The 18,812-nt window shown below is 41.5% G+C and overlaps 2 protein-coding genes across 10 annotated transcripts in view; one reads left to right on the plus strand and one right to left on the minus strand.

Moving 5' to 3' along the window:
• The window catches only part of LOC122871863 (protein NLRC5-like), a 31,197-nt gene extending 29,617 nt beyond the window's left edge, over nucleotides 1-1,580 (minus strand). For 3 of the 9 annotated variants that reach the window (XR_006376951.1, XR_006376952.1, XM_044187365.1), the window contains exon 1: nucleotides 1,432-1,580. The gene's annotated coding sequence lies outside the window, so the exon portion shown is untranslated. The remainder of the gene's footprint in view (nucleotides 1-1,431) is intronic. The other 6 variants (XR_006376949.1, XR_006376950.1, XR_006376947.1 and 3 more) reach the window with 4 other exon arrangements.
• Nucleotides 1,581-6,056: 4,476 nt separating this feature from the next.
• Nucleotides 6,057-16,415, plus strand: ephx2 (epoxide hydrolase 2, cytoplasmic). The gene is made up of 18 exons (XM_044187210.1): nucleotides 6,057-6,274; nucleotides 7,470-7,548; nucleotides 7,721-7,883; nucleotides 8,006-8,196; nucleotides 8,274-8,396; nucleotides 8,827-8,898; nucleotides 9,055-9,150; nucleotides 9,354-9,432; nucleotides 11,559-11,593; nucleotides 11,990-12,016; nucleotides 12,256-12,341; nucleotides 12,433-12,544; nucleotides 13,890-13,964; nucleotides 14,078-14,120; nucleotides 14,223-14,325; nucleotides 15,184-15,253; nucleotides 16,064-16,144; nucleotides 16,254-16,415. The coding sequence occupies exons 1-18, from the start codon at nucleotides 6,171-6,173 to the stop codon at nucleotides 16,362-16,364; spliced, it is 1,650 nt and encodes a 549-aa protein (XP_044043145.1). The 5' UTR covers nucleotides 6,057-6,170; the 3' UTR covers nucleotides 16,365-16,415.
• Nucleotides 16,416-18,812: the final 2,397 nt, after the last annotated feature.

Below are 18,812 nucleotides of genomic sequence, written 5' to 3' on the forward strand. Positions count from 1 at the left end.
TCAAAATAAAACACATCCGCCCCGCACAGGAAGTAGTAAAATTAACAATCAAAAGATTTAACAATTAATAGTATTAACATTTGTTCCCAGCAGAATAAAACAAGTGGTCTACTTAATGTTATCGCTGCGTTCCTTTAAACGGATTTAAACCTACGTTAGAGCTGGAAAGAAAGTAAAATACACAAAGGAGAAAGATAAAAGTCAACGGTTAACTTAGTTTCGGAGCTAACGTTACTTAACGTACTTACGGCTACTTCACTAACAGCGAGTGAAAAGTTAGATAACTTACCACATAAAATGAGCTTAAAATAATAAAATACATAAGAGTTATTTAAACGCACCTTAATTACTCTTCGACAGAAAAAATAGACCACATTTACCTCTTCCTCACCGTCTTAATTCAACAAACACCGGTTACCGGTTCAGTTACTTTTTCCGTTACTGTCAACGTCAGTTAATCACAGCCGCCTGCTGTCCTTTCAAAATAAAACACATCCGCCCCGCACAGGAAGTAGTAAAATTAAAAGCCAAGCAACTTTGCACACGTCTTTCACCAAAACAAACGATGTATGTCCAATGAATGTTTTCCTATGACGTTAAGAAGGCGAAATATTATGGAGGGTTTCACCAGTCAAAATATAAAAAGTTTAGATGTAACTATTTAAAACTTCCTGTCCCACCCAAAGCCAAAGAGGTACGTTTAAAATTGTTAAATAATGTTTAACCATGCAAAGAATTTTTACATTCAAAATGTAATATTGAGGACAATGTTTGTACTTTTTGTTTAGCTAACATTGAAACATATGAGCATCTCTGTTTCTCATGTGTTTATTCAAAGATATTTTGGGATAGTTTCTTTATTTGGGCTTATCAAAATAACTTGGGTGTCCGATCTTTCGATTACAGTGATGTTAAATTTGGCGTTGTGCTGGAGGACAAATCAAAAGATTTAACAATTAATAGTATGATTGTTATGGCATTTTTTTTCATTCACAAATGTAAATTTGGCAACATTAAACCTTTATTTAATGTTTTTATTCATGATATGTCATCTTTAAAAGAGTAATTGAATTTCTGTAAATCTAAGAATGCACTTTGGCTGTGGAATAATCTGGATGCTCTTTCTTTGAACCCTGTAACTCTGTAATTACGGCTTTCTTTGTTCTTGGTTTCTTTTTTGTTTAATTGTTCGACCTGCTCTACTTTTATTTAATGTTTAATAAGCCTGTATGGTTTTTGAAATAAATATTAAAGAGAAAAAAACTAAACTAAAAAAAACTTTAAACAAAAAACAAAACAAACGATGTATGTCGGTCACGTTACAGTTTCGTTAGCGGACTCATTCTCTGCCATGCTGTCTGCACAGAGATAAATACTTTTTCCATACAGTCTGAAACCCTGTTCAGTTCTGCTCTTCTTCCTTACACTTACCTGTGTTCACTGCGTCCAGACATCGCAGAGTTTCTTATCCCTCAGTGAGTTAGTCTCTGTGTTAGGAGGTCGAAGTTTGTAAAAGAAATCCTACAGCCTCGTGCACGCTGACTAACGACTTCCTGGTCTGTCTTACTTTCACTTTCGCTGCAAGACCATACACTTCCTGTATGAAGAGGGTCCACTAACATCCACAAGGTGCCACTATTGGACCAGAAAACACAAACGACTCACCACGGGACTACAATCTGAAACAGAAGTTATCCTGTAGCTATAATTGTGTTTTGAGGTTCACCTCGTTGAATCAACATGTTCAGCTGATTTCTTACATCAGGCAGAGTAAGAAGTCTGCTATCATCTGTTCAACATTAGGTGCTTTTGAAATGACTAAATTTATGAATCTCCAGTTCAATAAATCAGAGGTTTCATATGCAAGAAACCTACCACTCCCTGTTCACCAGCTGCCACATATCTGTATTTACAAAGAGAGTGTTAGAGCAAAGGTCATCACAAGTAAAGTTTAACATAAAGTAGAGCAGCTCCTTCATCCCAGTATGTCAGATAATGATAGACATGTAACCCAAGAAAATTATAGCTGATATTAGGTCAGAGCAGGCAGCCTTTTATCGCATATTCACAAGTAAATTAAATAAGTCAACAGTTTTAAAATAAAGGCAGTCTAGTTTAAGGTTTTAGACTGATCCAGGATGAGGAGGTGGTGGATGTGGAGGAAGGAGAGCAGAGGAGCAGAGAGGCATTTCTGGAGATCACGCTGCACTTCCTGAGGAGGATGAAGCAGGAGGAGCTGGCTGACCGTCTGCAGAGGATTTTAACAACTTTAACGTGACGGAAAGAGGAAAATCGTCCATTCTTACATTTTTTAAACTACCATAAATTTAGATAATACTCTTGTTTGTTCATGTGCTCCAGACTCTGTGAACTCAAATCTGATCTGAAGCAGAGGTCTCAGTGTGTGTTTGAGGGGATCGCTAAACCAGGAAACCCGACCCTTCTGAACCAGATCTACACAGAGCTCTGCATCACAGAGGGAGGGACTGCAGAGGTCAACGATGAACATGAGGTCAGACAGATTGAAACAGCTTTCAGGAAACCAGACGGACCAGAAACAGCAATCACACGTGAAGACGTCTTTAAACCCTCAGATGGAAGAGGCTTCACTGACCCACAGAAGGAGGAGTACTTCAGGAAGAGATTCACACTGCTACAGTTCTGGAGGAGGTGCTGAAGACCAGAGAGGGAGGAGAGCTGCCCAAGACCCTGACTGAGATGTACATCCACTTCCTGGTGGTTCAGTCCAAACTGAAGAACATTAAGTATGATGGAGGAGTCGAGACAGATCCACACTGGAATAAAAAGAGCAGGAAGATGATTGAGTCTCTGGGAAAACTGGCTTTTGAGCAGCTGCAGAAAGGCAACCTGATCTTCTACGAATCAGACCTGACAGAGTGTGGCATCGATATCAGAGCAGCCTCAGTGTGCTCAGGAGTGTTCACACAGATCTTTAGAGAGGAGAGAGGGCTGTCTGAATGAATTGAAGGACAGCCACAGATAATCATCAGACTCGGCAGTACTCCTCAGCTCTACGGAGCAGTTTAACAACGTTATAATGTTCTGTTATGTGGACATTCATCAGTCTGTAGTGCCTAACCTGCATGAGTTGCAGTCATCCAGGAATTATCCACTGCCCTCTACAAACCAGCACAGGCAGCAGGACGGTGTGTGTGGGACTGAGTCAGAATAAACTACAGTGTGTGTGTTCATGGTGATGAAGGAACATGTCAGCCAGTGCAACAGTGCAGCTCACTGATGTGTTTTAATAGTTTCTGGACAACAATAGAGCTCAATGGCTCAGAGGTGGAAGATACATCAGGCTGTGATACTTATTAGTAGATACATTCAGTAGATACATTGGTCTTTGGTCAGGCTGCTGACTGGAGGCATGGAACAGGAGTCGACTGGTCCACAGACTGGGGACCAGGAAGGACCGATGATGACCGAGGTGCTGAGCAGCAGTGAGGAACGACGTCAGCAGGAGCCGTGCTTCCTTCTGGGGGGCTTTCCAGAAGGTTTCTCCAAGACAAGAACAGGCTGAGGTGTAAGCTGGTTGGCAGGCGGGGGTGCAGACTGGAGACATTTAGACTAGCAGGCCGAGGTGCAGGTAGATGAGTAGCAGGCTGGGGGTGAGCAGGGCAGCTAGCAGGCCAGGAACCATGCTGATGGCTGCGAGGACCTCCAAGGCGGATGCCCAGGTACGGGTTCGGAGCTGGGGCTGGTTCAGGACAAGCAGGTTTCAGTCTGCCGAACCCGAGTCTAACCGACTGCAGGCTGAGGAGAAAGCCGAATGCTAGCAGGCCGGAGACTAGTGTTTATGAGTCTTCAACCCACTCACGTATTGAATTCCTCAGCCAAGGCTTGGAGGAAACTGCATGGTTTTCACAATTCACGACTGTCTCTGTCAAAGTCATTGCTAGCCGCCTCCAACACTCCCTCGAGCTCCTCAGGTCCAAAATCAATTCTACCAGTTCATCTGAATGAGAGTCTGCTGGGTTTATAACTATGGTCAGATCGTTCTGTTGCGGCGTGTCGAACAGGAAAGCAGGACCCAAAATACAGACACGTAGGCAGGGCAGGTTCAGAGCAACGATTTAATGATAAGAAAACACAGAAGGCACTGATTTCAGACAGGGAGCAGGGAAAGTCCAAAATCCATTCAAGTACAAGGGGAACAAAGAATCCACAGGACCAACAAACCAGAGCACTTAACAGAGGACCGACGATCTGACACAGAACAAAGGAAGAACACAGACTAAATACACTCAGGTAGAGGAGACAACGAGACACAGGTGAAACTAATAGATACCGGTGAAATCAATCAAGTCAATCAACAACAGGAAGCAAAACCAGACACATGAGGAAAGGAGAGTATTTCAAAATAAATCAGGAAATCAACTAGACACAAACCCCAAACCATGACAAATACCCAAAATAACAACATAAACCAATCTTGTAAATATCAAGTGACCTCTCACATGGAATAATTTGAGATTTGTTTTTAAAATGTCAACCATGCACATCGCACAAAAACACTGAACATCAACAAATGTACACTACCAGTCAGAGTTCGAGGACATCTGTTTGATACCTGGTTATTCATTGTCCAGTTGAAGCGCTGTAGATGGTGCTGGCGTTTGGTAATGAACTGGAAAAAACTCTGCAGTGTTGCCAACTTGATGACTTTGTCTCTAGATTTAGCAGCTTTTCAGAGCCTCTTGTGCAGTCAGTGTGTCAGTCAGTGTGTGGCGTGTCCGGATCTCTGGATTAGGATATCTTGTGAATGTGTAAATAGTTTGTTTGTGTTTCTCGCTCACTCTTTCTCTCTGGATCAAGATGTTCCTACAGGTTGTAAATATGTAGCCTAAATACTTGGTTGGATCTTCTCCCTCCCTTTGTAGATATATTTATTGTTAGTTAAATGTTAAACTTTAGTTTTTTTAAACTTTTTTTACTTCAAATACACAATGTTCCTGTAGTGAGTTTGTGATTAAAGATTTCTCTATCTATATTTTATATGTCTTTAATTAAGGTGATCTCTCCCTCACTGCACTAAGCTTTATGCAAATGAATGTGTGGTGACGTCATCAACATGCAAATGAGCGTATGACAACTTTTAGCGACTTTTGGAGCTGGTGCTAATTACTTTCATTGGAAAAGAACCGCTGTTGGATGTTACTGTTGGCGTCGATGTGGCTCAGCACAAGCACCACCTTGTTATTTCAAACACAGCAGTAGTAGTAATGGGTTTTTGTGGCTCAAGGAGGGCGGCGCTCTAGCGCCCTCTACTGGCCAGCCGCCACTGGATTCAATGTTAATAAGAAAACTATATGAGTAAACCGTAAATGTGCTCCTCTTGTCTTTTTGGATCATTTCCATTAATATTTTAGAATATGCAGGTTTTTGTAACAACACATTGACATTGTGTTTATTCATGTTTTCTCACTGACCATATGCTAAAATGTGTATGTCCAATGAGCCACTGTTTACTGTTAAAAATTACAGTAATGTAACTTTATGTGTTTCTTTTTTTCCTCCGCTGTACTGATCAAATGTATCAAGCTGTGACCCCAACTCATCTGAACCTGGACCGAATCTGAACATGTCATTTACCCGTACTTTAGCTCTGGATTTATTTTTTCCAATAAAAATACTGTGAATTAAAGTGCCTGTGATCTTTGTTTGAAGGAACTACAAACATGTATTGACATTTGCAGTTTGTGTGCTGTAACTATGAGCAACTTTTAATTCAGAAGTTTTCCCAAAGCACTGACATATGCTGAATTTAAGGTTTGGAAATAAAAAGAATCACTCCTGCAGAAGCTCTGTATGGAGGTCTATGTCTTTGTCGATGGCAACAATTAGTTTTACATCAGAAGAAAGTGTTAAAGTTGACAAAGAAGTCACAATTACAGTTGTCAAGAAAACTAATAAATGAGATCCATACCCGCAGAGTACGTTTCCCTTTGTTGTTTTTATGAGTCAAGTGTGAGCTTGCAGGATAAGTGGGCGGACCTGCTGTGTGAGTCTGTCCAGAGGGCAAAGTTTTCCTGCTGCATAAACAGAACCTTCCTGCAGCAGCAGCAGCAGCAGCAGCAGAGAAAACCCTTCCCGTTGGAAGACAGAGACAGAAAAATTAAAGCTCCTTTCACTCAGGCTCAGAGGAGATGGCTGAGAGGAAAGCCGTCTTGTTCAACTTCTGGGGAGTTGCTGTCTCTTCCAGACCTCATGCTGTTTTCCACAAGTTGGAGTTGCAGCATAACCTGCCAGGGTAAGCAGACTGATACAGCATCTCTGCACTGTGAAATATGGCGTGTTCGGGAAGCCATTTGATTTGGTGTCTAGATCAAATTAAAAGGTAAAAACTGTCAGGCATCCCACAAAAAATACATAAAATAGATAAATCTGTCCCAGCAGGAAAGTAATTTGACTAGAGTGTGTAGATGTGGCAGAGGATTGATAAATCTTTATTAAAAATAGAACAAGTTTATGTTTTTTCAGTGTGTCAGTGGAAGCAGTGAAAACTACAATACTTCGGTAGGATTAGACGACAGGCGAGTTACTGCAGTGTAAAAGAAGAATCATTTACAGAAGAGATTGTCTTTGTGTCACAGGGATCACAGTTCAGTTTCAGCTCCATTTAAATCTACCAAACTAGTAACAGCCACCAGCTTCCTTCTGCATTTTTAACAGCTTCAAATGTCAAATTACATTTTTTATAAAATATATTCAGTTTACAATGACTTAAAACTGAGAAAAGCTGAAAACAGAGTGTTTGGTATTTTTTCTTGATGAATGACCTAAATGATAAATCAGATAAAAATGTGTTGTTGATAAATTAGTCATTTACTAACCGACTAATCATTTCAGTACTAATGAGTTTAAATACCCATAACTCAGTGGTCTGACTGAAATGTATCTTTGATCAAAGTCTAAAGATTCCCAACAATCAGCTGCTATCAGCCGGTGAGCATGATGATCAGCATTTATTTTAGGAACTTCCTCTTTTGCAATGAAAGCTCTGACTGTTTGCTGTTGCTTGTTTTTAATAAGCTGCTGTACTCGAGTTAAATCAGCTGCTTAACATTTACAGTTTGGCCAGTGACGTTTGGGTGTTTCTGTTTCTGAAGAACTTTGTTTAGAACCAACTAATCGATTATTGATTATTATACAGACAGCATGATTTCAGCTTTAAGTGCGAGGCTCAGCCATCACTATATTTCTGGCTGCTGAACCAGATGCAGATTTTATATGATAAAATCAACAATGTATATGATTGTGCTGGTGAAGATACAGTGTGTCTTATATGGATTCATTATTCCACACATATGATACTCTTACTATGTGTTATCTGTTACATGCTTGACCTCCTTTAATGCCACCATATAGACTCACGTTAATGTTACAGACTTATTCGTGTTGACACGCTTCTTTGAATGTCTTGTTGTTTGTCTCTCTGGTTTCAGTGGTTTTCTGTCCAGTATGGCGTCCCGAAAGGACAGTGCCATGAGTCGGGCGGAGAGAGGTGAGATGGCGCTGTCCCAGGTGGGTGAGGTCAAAGTCATACTGTTGATTTGCTGTTTCACTTCACTTCTGTCTTCTGTTACCGATGGCGACTGAATGAGTGGAGTCCTTGGATGGGCCCCTTTACTGCCTCCTTCATCCTTGAAACTCTGTTTGACTGTGTGTGTGTGTGTGTGTGTGTGTGTGTGTGTAGATGATCCCAGCGTTCGAGGCGGAGTGTGTGAAGGAGGCCCAGGTCAAGGGTGTGACTCTGCCCTCTGATTGGTCAGTCAGAGGCCTGCTGGAGGAGCTCAGAGAGGCGGCGATGGACGTCCAAGCAGCCGTGCTGAAGACAGCTACCAGTCTGCGTCACAGTGGTACGTATGCATCAACACATCTGGACACAACACACATACAGCTGTGGTGTCTGAGGATGCAGGATGACATCACCAAAAGGGTGTCTGAGGCTGGATCTGATTCTGCTTCTCCATCCCATCAGGGTTACTGACAGCTGTGCTGGCCAATCACTGGCTAGATGACAGTGCGGCTGGAGACGGTCCAGCCCGCCTTCTCTCTCTGCTGGGCGGCCATTTTGACCTGGTCCTCCAGTCCTGTCGCTCAGGTCACAGGGTCCCCGAGTCCTCCATGTTCCGCTCTGCTCTGCAGCACCTGGGAGTGACATCACAACAGGTAGAGGACACACCCACACACACCTATCTGCGTATCCTGGACCAGTCCAGTGTGGTGAGCTGCCGGTCTTATTTCAGGCTCTGTGGTTGGATGCAGATGAGGAAGGTGTGAAGGCCGCAGAGGGAGCGGGGATGAAGGCCATCCTGGTGGAAAACCTGGAAGACGCTCTGGACAAACTGGCCAACTTTACTGGAGTTCAGGTGTGGACCAGAACGATTTGATCTTTTAGAGGAAGGAAAACAATGAAAATCTAAATTTAAAAAAATGTAATTTGGGTTGAATCTCGACAGCCTCACAGCGTCAGAGCTTCCCACATTAATTAATTTAGCTTTTGTTCCACTCCACGTTTTTATCCCGGTGCAGTGGGTTTAGACCCCCCTAGATTGGGAACCACTGCCCCCTAAAATGACATAATTTGCAAGACATAAGATTGAATGCAGCCTTTAAGGTAAAGAGAAATTGGCTACAAGTGCATAGAAGCTAAAATTGGGGTGATGCAGAAAGCCAGCTGGTGCCAGAGGAAAGGTCGTGTTGTTGCCTAAATCACAGGGTTTATCCTCAGACAGCTGTTGTGCTAACATTAGCATGGTAACATACACATTTATGTGTGTGTGTGTGTGTGTGTTTTAGGCTGTTGGAGCAGATAGTCCTCCACCATCCTGCAGCCCAGATGAAGTGTCTCATGGCTACGTCACCATCAGGGTAATGATCTGTAACAGAGTCAGCACGTAATTCTCTCCCCGTTATCTGTTTAGGAAATTATGGCAGTAAGACACATTTGAAATGTTGTTTTCTTGTGACATTAGTGATAATTCCTCTGTGTGTGTGTGTGTGTGTGTGTGTGTGTGTGTGTGTCAGCCCGGTGTGAGGACTCATTATGTTGAAATGGGCTCAGGTCCACCCGTTCTGCTGTGTCACGGCTTCCCTGAGAGCTGGTACTCCTGGAGGTACCAGGTAACGTGTTCACGTGTCAAACAGGATTTCATCTGCACTCACTGTTGTCATGTGAAAGTCTGACAGAACAACAGACAGCAACAGCAACACAGAATTTATTACATGTGTATATATTAAAACTAAAAGCAAGGAAAGACAAGGTTCATACTCACGGTTTTGTTTTTACACCGCTGGTCCTGAACATCCTCTTCTCTCTCTGGCAGATCCCAGCCGTGGCAGCAGCAGGGTTCAGGGTGTTGGCTCTGGACATGAAGGGGTACGGAGAGTCCACAGCGCCCCCAGGTGTGTGTGTGTGTGTCTGTTAAAGTCCAGTACTAAATGCTCAAATAGTCTCTTGATATGGAAGATTTTGAAAGAACCAAAACATCCGGCTTATACTCACTTATCATATATATGTGAACGTAAACAACGTGGGAAAATAACTACCAATCAAAGAGCACCTCCCAGCATCCATTGAGCTCATTTGAATATAAATCCTAAATAATTATTTACAAATAATCAAAAGATAAACTACACATTGTTCAAAAGAATGCTTCCATATGAGCCAAACAGATAGACAGATACGTATAATAGAGAAAATATAGTCGAATAAATGCAGTATTAAAAGATTAGCCAAAGAGGTACAGATCATACAATCGTATATAAATATGGAATATAAATGACCAAGGATCGTTAAATATCCTACAATAGAAAAAGTTTACTAATATTATGAAAATTTTTACTATAAATACAGTGACGACAGGCCAAAATGGTCTGTGAATGTGTTTGTGAAAAAAATAAGCCCATAGAAATCACAAGAGTTAAAGTAGCAAAGTTTAATCCACATGTTCGAAATAAGAGCTGGAGACCAGACAGGAGAATAATCTTCATCCTAAACCTGTCACTTTAAGAATATTGACATGAGCAAGTAGAAGAAAAAACCAGAACAGCCTGTTACCCTCCGCTACAAAGTACACAAGATAAAAAGAAAACACAACCCATCAGTTCAGCCTCTCCCTCACGAACACGTTGTTCAGTCCATTAATCCAGTTAATCTGTTAGTCTCATAAATTGGCAGAGGGCAGAAGATGAGCTAATGCACATTAACCTGAGGCGGGAGACCACGAGAAGAGCTGTAGGAAAGGAGACTTGTCTGAACTTCATGTAGGTCCAACAAAGACCAGGAAGTCCACAGCTCCATCCGAGCAGCTCAGACAGAGAGTGGAAGATTCATTGCAGGGATCAGCACACGTCCTGCAGCACACTGTTGGACTGGGGGGTCCAGGAAATCCAGCCGAAACTGCATTAAGACTTTTCCCTTCCCTTAGTAACCCTCACTCCTCTTCCTGTTCTCCTCCCGGCTCACAGGTGTGTCTGATTCCTCTCCTCACCTTCCTTTCCCGTCAAAAAGGGCTATTCTGCACTTTTTCTTTCCCCCCTTCTGCTATCTAATCAGGTTCAGTGGTTAAAGGGGCCACACTCACAATCACAGAAGAAGAAACCTAACAAGGGAAGGCTATTTGAGTGATAAGTTGATCCGTCTTATCAGCCAGATAAGGGGGGGCCTCACCCACAATATAAAATAAAACAGGAAGCCATTTTAATGTGGATACCGTCTGTAGAAGAAGCGCCCCTGTGTTTAGTGTCCGCAGGTCTGTGCTGCCCTCTGCTGGACACTTAAACACAGTACACCACTTTAATGTGGCTTGTCAGTTGACATTTTAACAGTGGTGAAATGTAACTAAGTACATTTACTCAAGTGCTGTATTCGAGGTACTTTTACTTTACATGAGTATTTCCATTTTATGCTACTTTATACTTCTACTCCACCACACCTCAGAGAGAAATATTGTACTTTTTACTGCATTTATCTGACGCGCTTCCTGTCCAGTGAAAACCATGTATCTCCTGGTGATTTTGAATATTTGTGAAACTGAAGGATGAAGAGTTTTTCCTTTATGTGCTGAGAAAACTCTTTAACCCCCCCTCGGATCAGCTGGAAAACGCATCGTCACAAACCAGATGCTACAAACACGTGATGATCTTACATACCATGATGCATTGCTGCAGATGAAACTACCCAACAGTATATAAAGCAGTTAAAATGAGCTCAACCTGAAACATCTGCAGCAGTAAAATGCAACACACACATGAATGCAGCAGGAATATGAATCCAGAAACATCAGATATAATAAAACACTGACAGTGAGCACTTTTACTGTGATACTTTAAGTGCATTCTGCTGAAAATAACTTGCTTTTACTTATGTAAAGTTTTGAATGCAGGACTTTTACCTTTAGTGGGGTATTTTCACAGTGTGGTATTAGTACTTTCATATATAGAAAAAGCATTTTACATATTCTGAAGGTTCATGTTGCACCTCGGGAGCCGTATTCTCTCCTCATTAACTGTCGTTTTCCCACTGACAGACATAGAGGAATATTCTCAGGAGCAGCTGTGCAAGGTACAAACTCACCAGCACACACTCGTCATCAGTTCGTTAAACTAAATTAGATAAATATTTAATGAAACACACATTAAGTCTTGAGGATGATTGTGCTCCTCCACGTGACATCAGTGTAAAATATAGCAAACCATTTCCCAAAAGCATAACGTGGTTTTAATTATTCTTAATGTCAATATAGGCTGAGCCTGTAACGGTCTGCTGTGATAGCTTATTGAAAAAATGGTTGTATTTAAGCAGATTTAGCCATCTCTACCACTGTTTGTTGTTGCTGTTGTGTTATTGTAACCTCCACACTAACACTTTTCACAGCCAGACATGTATTATTTAATCATGTTTACATAGAATAATATTAAATGCCGTAAAACATGCTGTTATTCACTTTTTTTTCCCCAGGACTTAATCACATTCATGGACAAAATGGTTAGTAATAACACATTACACACACTCTTACGCTAATTAATGTTAAATTTAATGATGAAAAGAGTGTTAATGACAGGTTGCTTAGTCCAGAAACAGTGACATTAATATATCTATGTGCAATTTGAGATAAACCTGCTGCAGTTACAGGTGGTTATTTCAGTTTTAATTGTTGTCCATGCTGCGGTCTGATGATATAACACAGATATATATATATATATCTTCTCTCTGCCCCTCTCCAGTCAATACCACAGGTCACCCTGGTGGGTCACGACTGGGGCGGTGCTCTGGTGTGGACCATGGCTCGGTATTTCCCTGAGAGAGTCAGGTGAACACACACACACTCACACACAGATTCAGTGACGCCTCCCAGACACTTTATACTGTAGTAAAACGTGTGTTTGTTGTTGTGCGTGAAGGGCTGCAGCGTCTCTGAACACTCCTCTGTTCCCTGCCGATCCTTCTGTCACTCCTGCAGAGAAACTGAAGGCCATTCCCATATTTGACTACCAGCTCTACTTCCAAAAGCCTGTAAGTCTGTCTGCAGCATGCAAACACGCTAACACGCTAACACAGGTGAGACTTTAGATCATTTTAGATCTTTGTTTGGTAATATGCAACACAACGATGGCTTTATACACACACCACATTAAATCGTTATCTCTTTATTATATTATGATGAGAGCTAACACACTAATAAGAGGTCTACTATCCCCTTCTGTCAGAGACAAGCTGGTTCAGTTATCTGCCACCTGGAAGAGAAAAGGAACGGTTAAAAAGACCCACATATACCCACACATTAATGTATGAATGCCACATGTGCAAACAGGCAACTGTTTGCCAACTAGTTTGTCACATCAACTTCATAAAGTGATGAAATGTCAGTGTTGTGTTCTGCTGCCGCCAAGTGGCCTCCAGCTGTGGTGGAAGAAGTACTCAGACTTACAATTTAAGTTTTTTTATTAAGTTTGCCAACAGATTAACAACATAATGCAACACAAGACAAATCAAAAAAGATCAGGTAACAAATGCAACAAAATACATGCGGTAATAAGTCAAATAAGCCACACCAATAAAATAAGGAAGAAAAAACAGAGGGGCTCGAAATATATACAAAATATCACATAAATACAACATAAATAAAGTACATTTTCATTAAAGAAAAAAGTTGGAATATTTTCATTCTGTTATGTTTCTTTCTTTATATGCATTAAAAAATGAGACCAGACTTGAGAAAACTCCTTTTATAATTATTAGTCCTTGCGATTAAAGTCTTTGTCTGACTCTCCCAGTGGCGGAGAACAATCTTAAAACGCCAATAAAGCCGCCAAAAACCTTTACTTAAGTAAAAGCAGCAGTACCACAGTGTGGAAATACTCAGTCACAAGTCGGAGAAAAGTGAAAGTAAAAGTGAGACTGCTGTGTAGCCAAATTCCAAGGTATTTATAAGACTGAACAATTTCAGTATTATTAAGTGTTTGTCAAGAATGGTTAGCCTAGCTTAGCATAAAGACTGGAAGCAGGGGGAACAGTCAGCCTGGCTCTGTCTAAAGTTCAGAATACACCTACCAACACCTTTAAAGTTCACTGACAAACACTTTAGTTCATTTAATCTGGATCATTTGTGTGGATTAAGGGAAAGCTACAGTGTGTGCTCTAAACAGACACATACCTGAACCACTCCTTCAAGTATTTCTTTTTTTTATAAATGGCAGTTAAAGAAGACAGCAAGCCAGGAAGTTCACTGTGCAGTGAGACAGTAAAACTGTGAATCTGCACATTACCACAATACAAACTGTACACGTGTGTGTGTGTGTGTGTGTGTGTGTGTGTGTGTGTGTGTGTGTGTGTGTGTGTGTGTGTGTGTGTGTTGCAGGGCGTAGCGGAGGCCGAGCTGGAGAAAGACTTGGAGAGAACGTTTAAGCTTCTCTTTTACACCAGTGCTGAAGAAGTGAGTAGACGCACACACACACACACACACACACACACACATGTATCAAGTCTGCACAGGTAGAAAAATCACCTTCATGTCACATATTAAATACATTTTCATCGTTTCTTCAGGCGAAGCGTCCTGCTTTCAGCTCTGCAGGAGTCTGTGCTCGAGGTGAGGACTCAGGACTCAGGACTTCCTGCTAAATATCACTTTTACAGACACTTTTAGGAGCTGCTGAAAAACACCAGTAAACACTGACGCGTCCTGTTACAGGTGGTCTGTTTGTGGGTCTGCCGGAGCAGGTTCCCAGGAGCTCCATGCTGACGGAGGCCGACCTGCAGTACTACGTCAGCCAGTACAAAGAGCGAGGCTTCAGGTGGCTCACGTTTAACAGATAAAACAGTATTCATTCACTAAAGGGCCTCCTGCTCACCAAAACGCAACTCTCAACCACCTCAAAACGTCTTCATTAACACTTTGAGCTGGGAAGTGCTCGCTGTTGCAGGAAATGTTCAAAAAGCTGGTTTAAAACTTTTGTGTTGCCTGTGTTTGATCAGTGCCTGACAGCCTCTGTGCAGGGGATCACTGATATATTGATTACAAAGATATCCAGGGATTGTAACTTCTGAATATAAATAATAAACAAAACTCTAAATGTGCAGTATTCATATAAAACACATTAATCGTACTCATATTCGGTAGCATCCCTAATGCATGCTCCCCTTGTTTTGTTTTTTGGTTGCAAACCTGAAACAATAAGTCGATTAATTGATTTTTATTAACAGTCCCTTGTTCCAGCTTAGTGATTGCGAGAATTTGCTGCTTTTCTTTGTCTTTTGTGACAGTAAACTGAATATTTTTGAGTTTTTTCAGTGTTCAGTCATCATTTTTCACCATTTCTGACACTCTTTAGGCTTAAGGTGATTAATGGATTAATTGATGAAGAAAATAATCATCAGCCACTCCACATAAACACATAATGACACAAACATACAAACCACCACACTCCTGCTTCGTCGTATCACTGTTTCTTCATTATCTCAATGTCCCAAGGACAACTTGTCTTCTATTTTCACCAAAATAAAAGAATATAAAAGAAAGAAAATAATCATTAGCTGCAGCTCTAGTTTTTTCTCGTGTACCCTACCCTTCTGATAAGTTCATAAATAAATATGACAAATAAACTGCATTACAGTCCAGTGAGTCAATAATCGTCTTGTGTTTCGTTTCACAGGAGACAGCTGAACTGGTATCGTAACACGGAGGCGAACTGGAGGTGGATGTGTTCTCGTCCCACTGGAAAGGTTCGTTACAGAGCACTTTAAAACACTAAAACTGGGTTTCTACGCATCCTGGGAAAACCTGGAATTCTGTCAAGCATTCTCCAGTCAAATAAACTTCCTGGAAACTGACAAATTAGCAGCACATTTCTGGAAAACAATGAGTTTTAATGGGTTTTAATGTCATAATACAGGAAAAAAGCCCACACTGACTAAAACCTTGAAGAGGCTTTTCAGATGTAACGTTTTGGTAACAGTACCATTGTCGGCACAACTTTGGCTGTTCGTTCACTTTCCCTGTTGCTTAAAACGTTTAAATGTGCATCAAAATGAAATGATACTGTCCTGTGTTCCTGCAGCTGCTGGAGGATGATGAGCTGCTGTGAGTTTGCCACATTTGTGTCCTAAAGAAATGTGACATCCCGATTTATTGTAACATCAATGAATTTGTATTTTCATTAGATAACTACAACATTGCTGTGGTGTCTTTTAAAGTTTTTCAGGCTTAAAGACTGAGTGTTATTCTTTATTTTCATATTATCAACAAACTGACTTCCTGTCCGTGGCTCTCAGCTCCGAGCCCATTGGTTCCTACTGAAGACGTAAATCTTAAAAAAAAAACCTCACAAATAATAAAATATAGTTTCATGTTTAAAAAGTAATCAGTCATTTCCTAAAACAGCCGGCCACTGTAGTTTTTTATCAAACAAACAGGAGGAATAATGCATTCATTTTTGTTTCCACTTTAGAGGAAAATGAGATGCACAAAAAAGTCTGTTAATCACCTTGTGTGTGTGTGTGTGTGTGTGTGTGTGTGTGTGTGTGTGTGTGTGTGTGGTGATGCCTGCACTGATGGTGACGACAGGTAAAGACAAGGTGCTGCTGCCGGCCTTCTCCAAGGGGATGGAGGACTTGGTGAGAAGAAAAACAGCAGCGACAATCAATCAGTCCTTCCTGAAGACAGACAGTGTGATTATAGATTATTGGAAATGAATCTGAACCGGTCTCTGTTTATGAACTGCAGATCCCGAACCTGAACAGAGGACACATTGAGGAGTGTGGACACTGGACTCAGATGGAAAAGCCAGCTGAGACAAACAGCATCCTGATATCATGGCTTAAAGAAACTCACTAGGAGGCTGGAGGCGTTACCGTGGCCCCCAAACTGTGAGGGAGGGAGGGAGGGGGAGGAAGGGGAGGAGGGAGGAAGGAAGGGAAGGAAGGGAGGAGGAGGAGGAAGAAGGAGGGAGGAAGGAAGGAAGGAGGAGGGGAAGGAAGGGAAGGAAGGAAGGAGGGGAGGAGGAAGGAAGGAAGGAAGGGAGGAAGGAAGGAGGAGGAAGGAAGGAAGGAAGGAAGGAAGGAAGGAGGGGAGGAAGGAAGGAAGGAAGGAGGGAGGAGGAAGGAAGGAGGAAGGTAGGGAGGAAGGAAGGAAGGGAAGGAAGGAAGGAGGAAGGAGGGGGGGAGGAGGAAGGAAGGAAGGAAGGAAGGGAGGAAGGAAGAAAGGAAGGAAGGAGGGAGGAGGAAGGAATGGAAGGAAGGAGGAGGAAGGAAGGAGGAAGGAAGGGAAGGAAGGAAGGAAGGGAGGAAGGAGGAAGGAAGGAAGGAAGGAAGGAAGGAAGGAAGGAAGGAGGAAGGAAGGAAGGAAGGAAGGAAGGAAGGAAGGAAGGAAGGAAGGAAGGAAGGAAGGAAGGGAAGGAAGGAAGGAAGGAAGGAAGGAAGGAAGGAAGGAGGAAGGAAGGAAGGAAGAGGAAGGAAGGAAGGAAGGAAGGAAGGAAGGAAGGAAGGAAGGAAGGAAGGAAGGAAGGAAGGAAGGAAGGAAGGAAGGAAGGAAGGAAGGAAGGAAGGAAGGATAAAGGGGGACAAAGTCAGAAAAAATGATGAAATGAAGGAGCCTTTGTGTCTGATTTGAGCAAAATAAAAAGTTCCTCGTGTCTTTGTCGTCTCATCTTTGTGTCAAGAACTGAAACAGGAACTTTAATAACCATTATTACTATTATTTATCATAAAAAAACATTCTGTGTTTCAGAAAACTGGCTGCTTTCCCTGTTTTCTATCACTGTAAACTGAATATTTCACCTTTCGTTTTGGGGGATTATGATGGATGTTTTCAGTACTTTCTAACATTTTTTAGACTAAACGATAATCAGTAAGTCAGAAATCGCATTTGCAGAGTTATTGATAAAGAAAAGAAAAGCTCTCTGTTAAGTTCTACTTCATTAAACAGCAGTGTGAATATTTATTGTAGCAGCAGGACAAAAGAGTCTTTGAGTCTTTAAACATTTTCCTAAACAACCGGGTGGATTTTCTGTTTATCTGGTTAAAAACTACTTTTGTCTTTAGTCACGTTTCCATCTAAATGTAACGCAAATTTTAACCAGAAAATGGTGAAAAGAAAACGTGAATTGCTGCTTGTTTCCATCCGCTGCTGCTGCTGCGTGAACACGAGCTCATTGGCTGATGGAGGTAAAACAGCTGCTGGAGCTGATCCTCCAGCCGCTGCCATTAAACCACCGCAGAAGAAGAGGACGCAGCGAGAGGACGCCATTAAAAGAGCTCCAGTGCAAGCTCAGACAATGGGAAACCACGTGGAAGACATGATGGAAACATGGCGCTTCTGTTAGTTTCATGTGTTAATGTGAGGAAGGGTACAGCCTCCTCATCGCTCCACACAGATCTGATGTTTTCAGCTCTTCACTTTCAGTCACATGCTTCTTTTATCTTATCATCATCAAGTGGGTTTTATTTTCCATTAATTATGGCATTATATCCCTGTTTTCTGTCTATTTTCATGTCATTTCTGTACTGTAAAGCACTTTGAGCTGCATTTCTTGTATGAAAGGTGCTATACAAATAAAGTTTATCATTATTATTATTATCAGCTTTTCCACCTCAGGTTTTTTTTAAGCCCAAATTGACAATGCTCATGAAAACAGGAGTAATCAAATGTAATCATCACTGCCAACCAAAACCAAAAGCTTGAAATGTAAACTAGTGGGACAGAGACGTTAGCTTGAAAAGTCTGAGAGACAAAGAAATGACCTGAAACTTTGTCCTGCTGCTGAGCGTTTCTGGATTTTTGACAAACTAAATGTAGAAAAATCTTTTACAGGACAGAAGTAAGACAAAAGATTCACACACTGTACTACAGCTCCCAATAACTTTATTTGTAAAGTGAGATTTGACAAAACCTAAAAGCTCTCTGTGACCATGAAACTTTGCTCTGTTACATAAAAGCTTTTGGGAGGAGCTTTCCGGCATTCTAGTATAAATCAGCCCGGATTATTTCGGCATGTCTTGTCCATTATGACATTTTACCGGCAGCCTCTGTTGCAGAGATTTCAGAAACTCACACTGCGGCAAGAATGAAACTGATTATGTTTAAGTTCAGCCAGACTCAAAGGCAAGTGTTTAAAAGGATTTCTGTTATGGTTGACAAACACAGGAATTTCCCTTTAATGATTCTGCTGTTAAAGATGGATTTGATTGGTTTGGAAAGGTTTTATTTAAGTTTAAGCAGAGCAACGTGAGAGAACTTCAACTGTTATTTGTTACAAAAAGTAGAGACGACAATACAAAATATCCC

This window comes from Siniperca chuatsi, linkage group LG24, assembly GCF_020085105.1.
Source record: "Siniperca chuatsi isolate FFG_IHB_CAS linkage group LG24, ASM2008510v1, whole genome shotgun sequence".
Lineage (NCBI taxonomy): Eukaryota > Metazoa > Chordata > Actinopteri > Centrarchiformes > Sinipercidae > Siniperca > Siniperca chuatsi.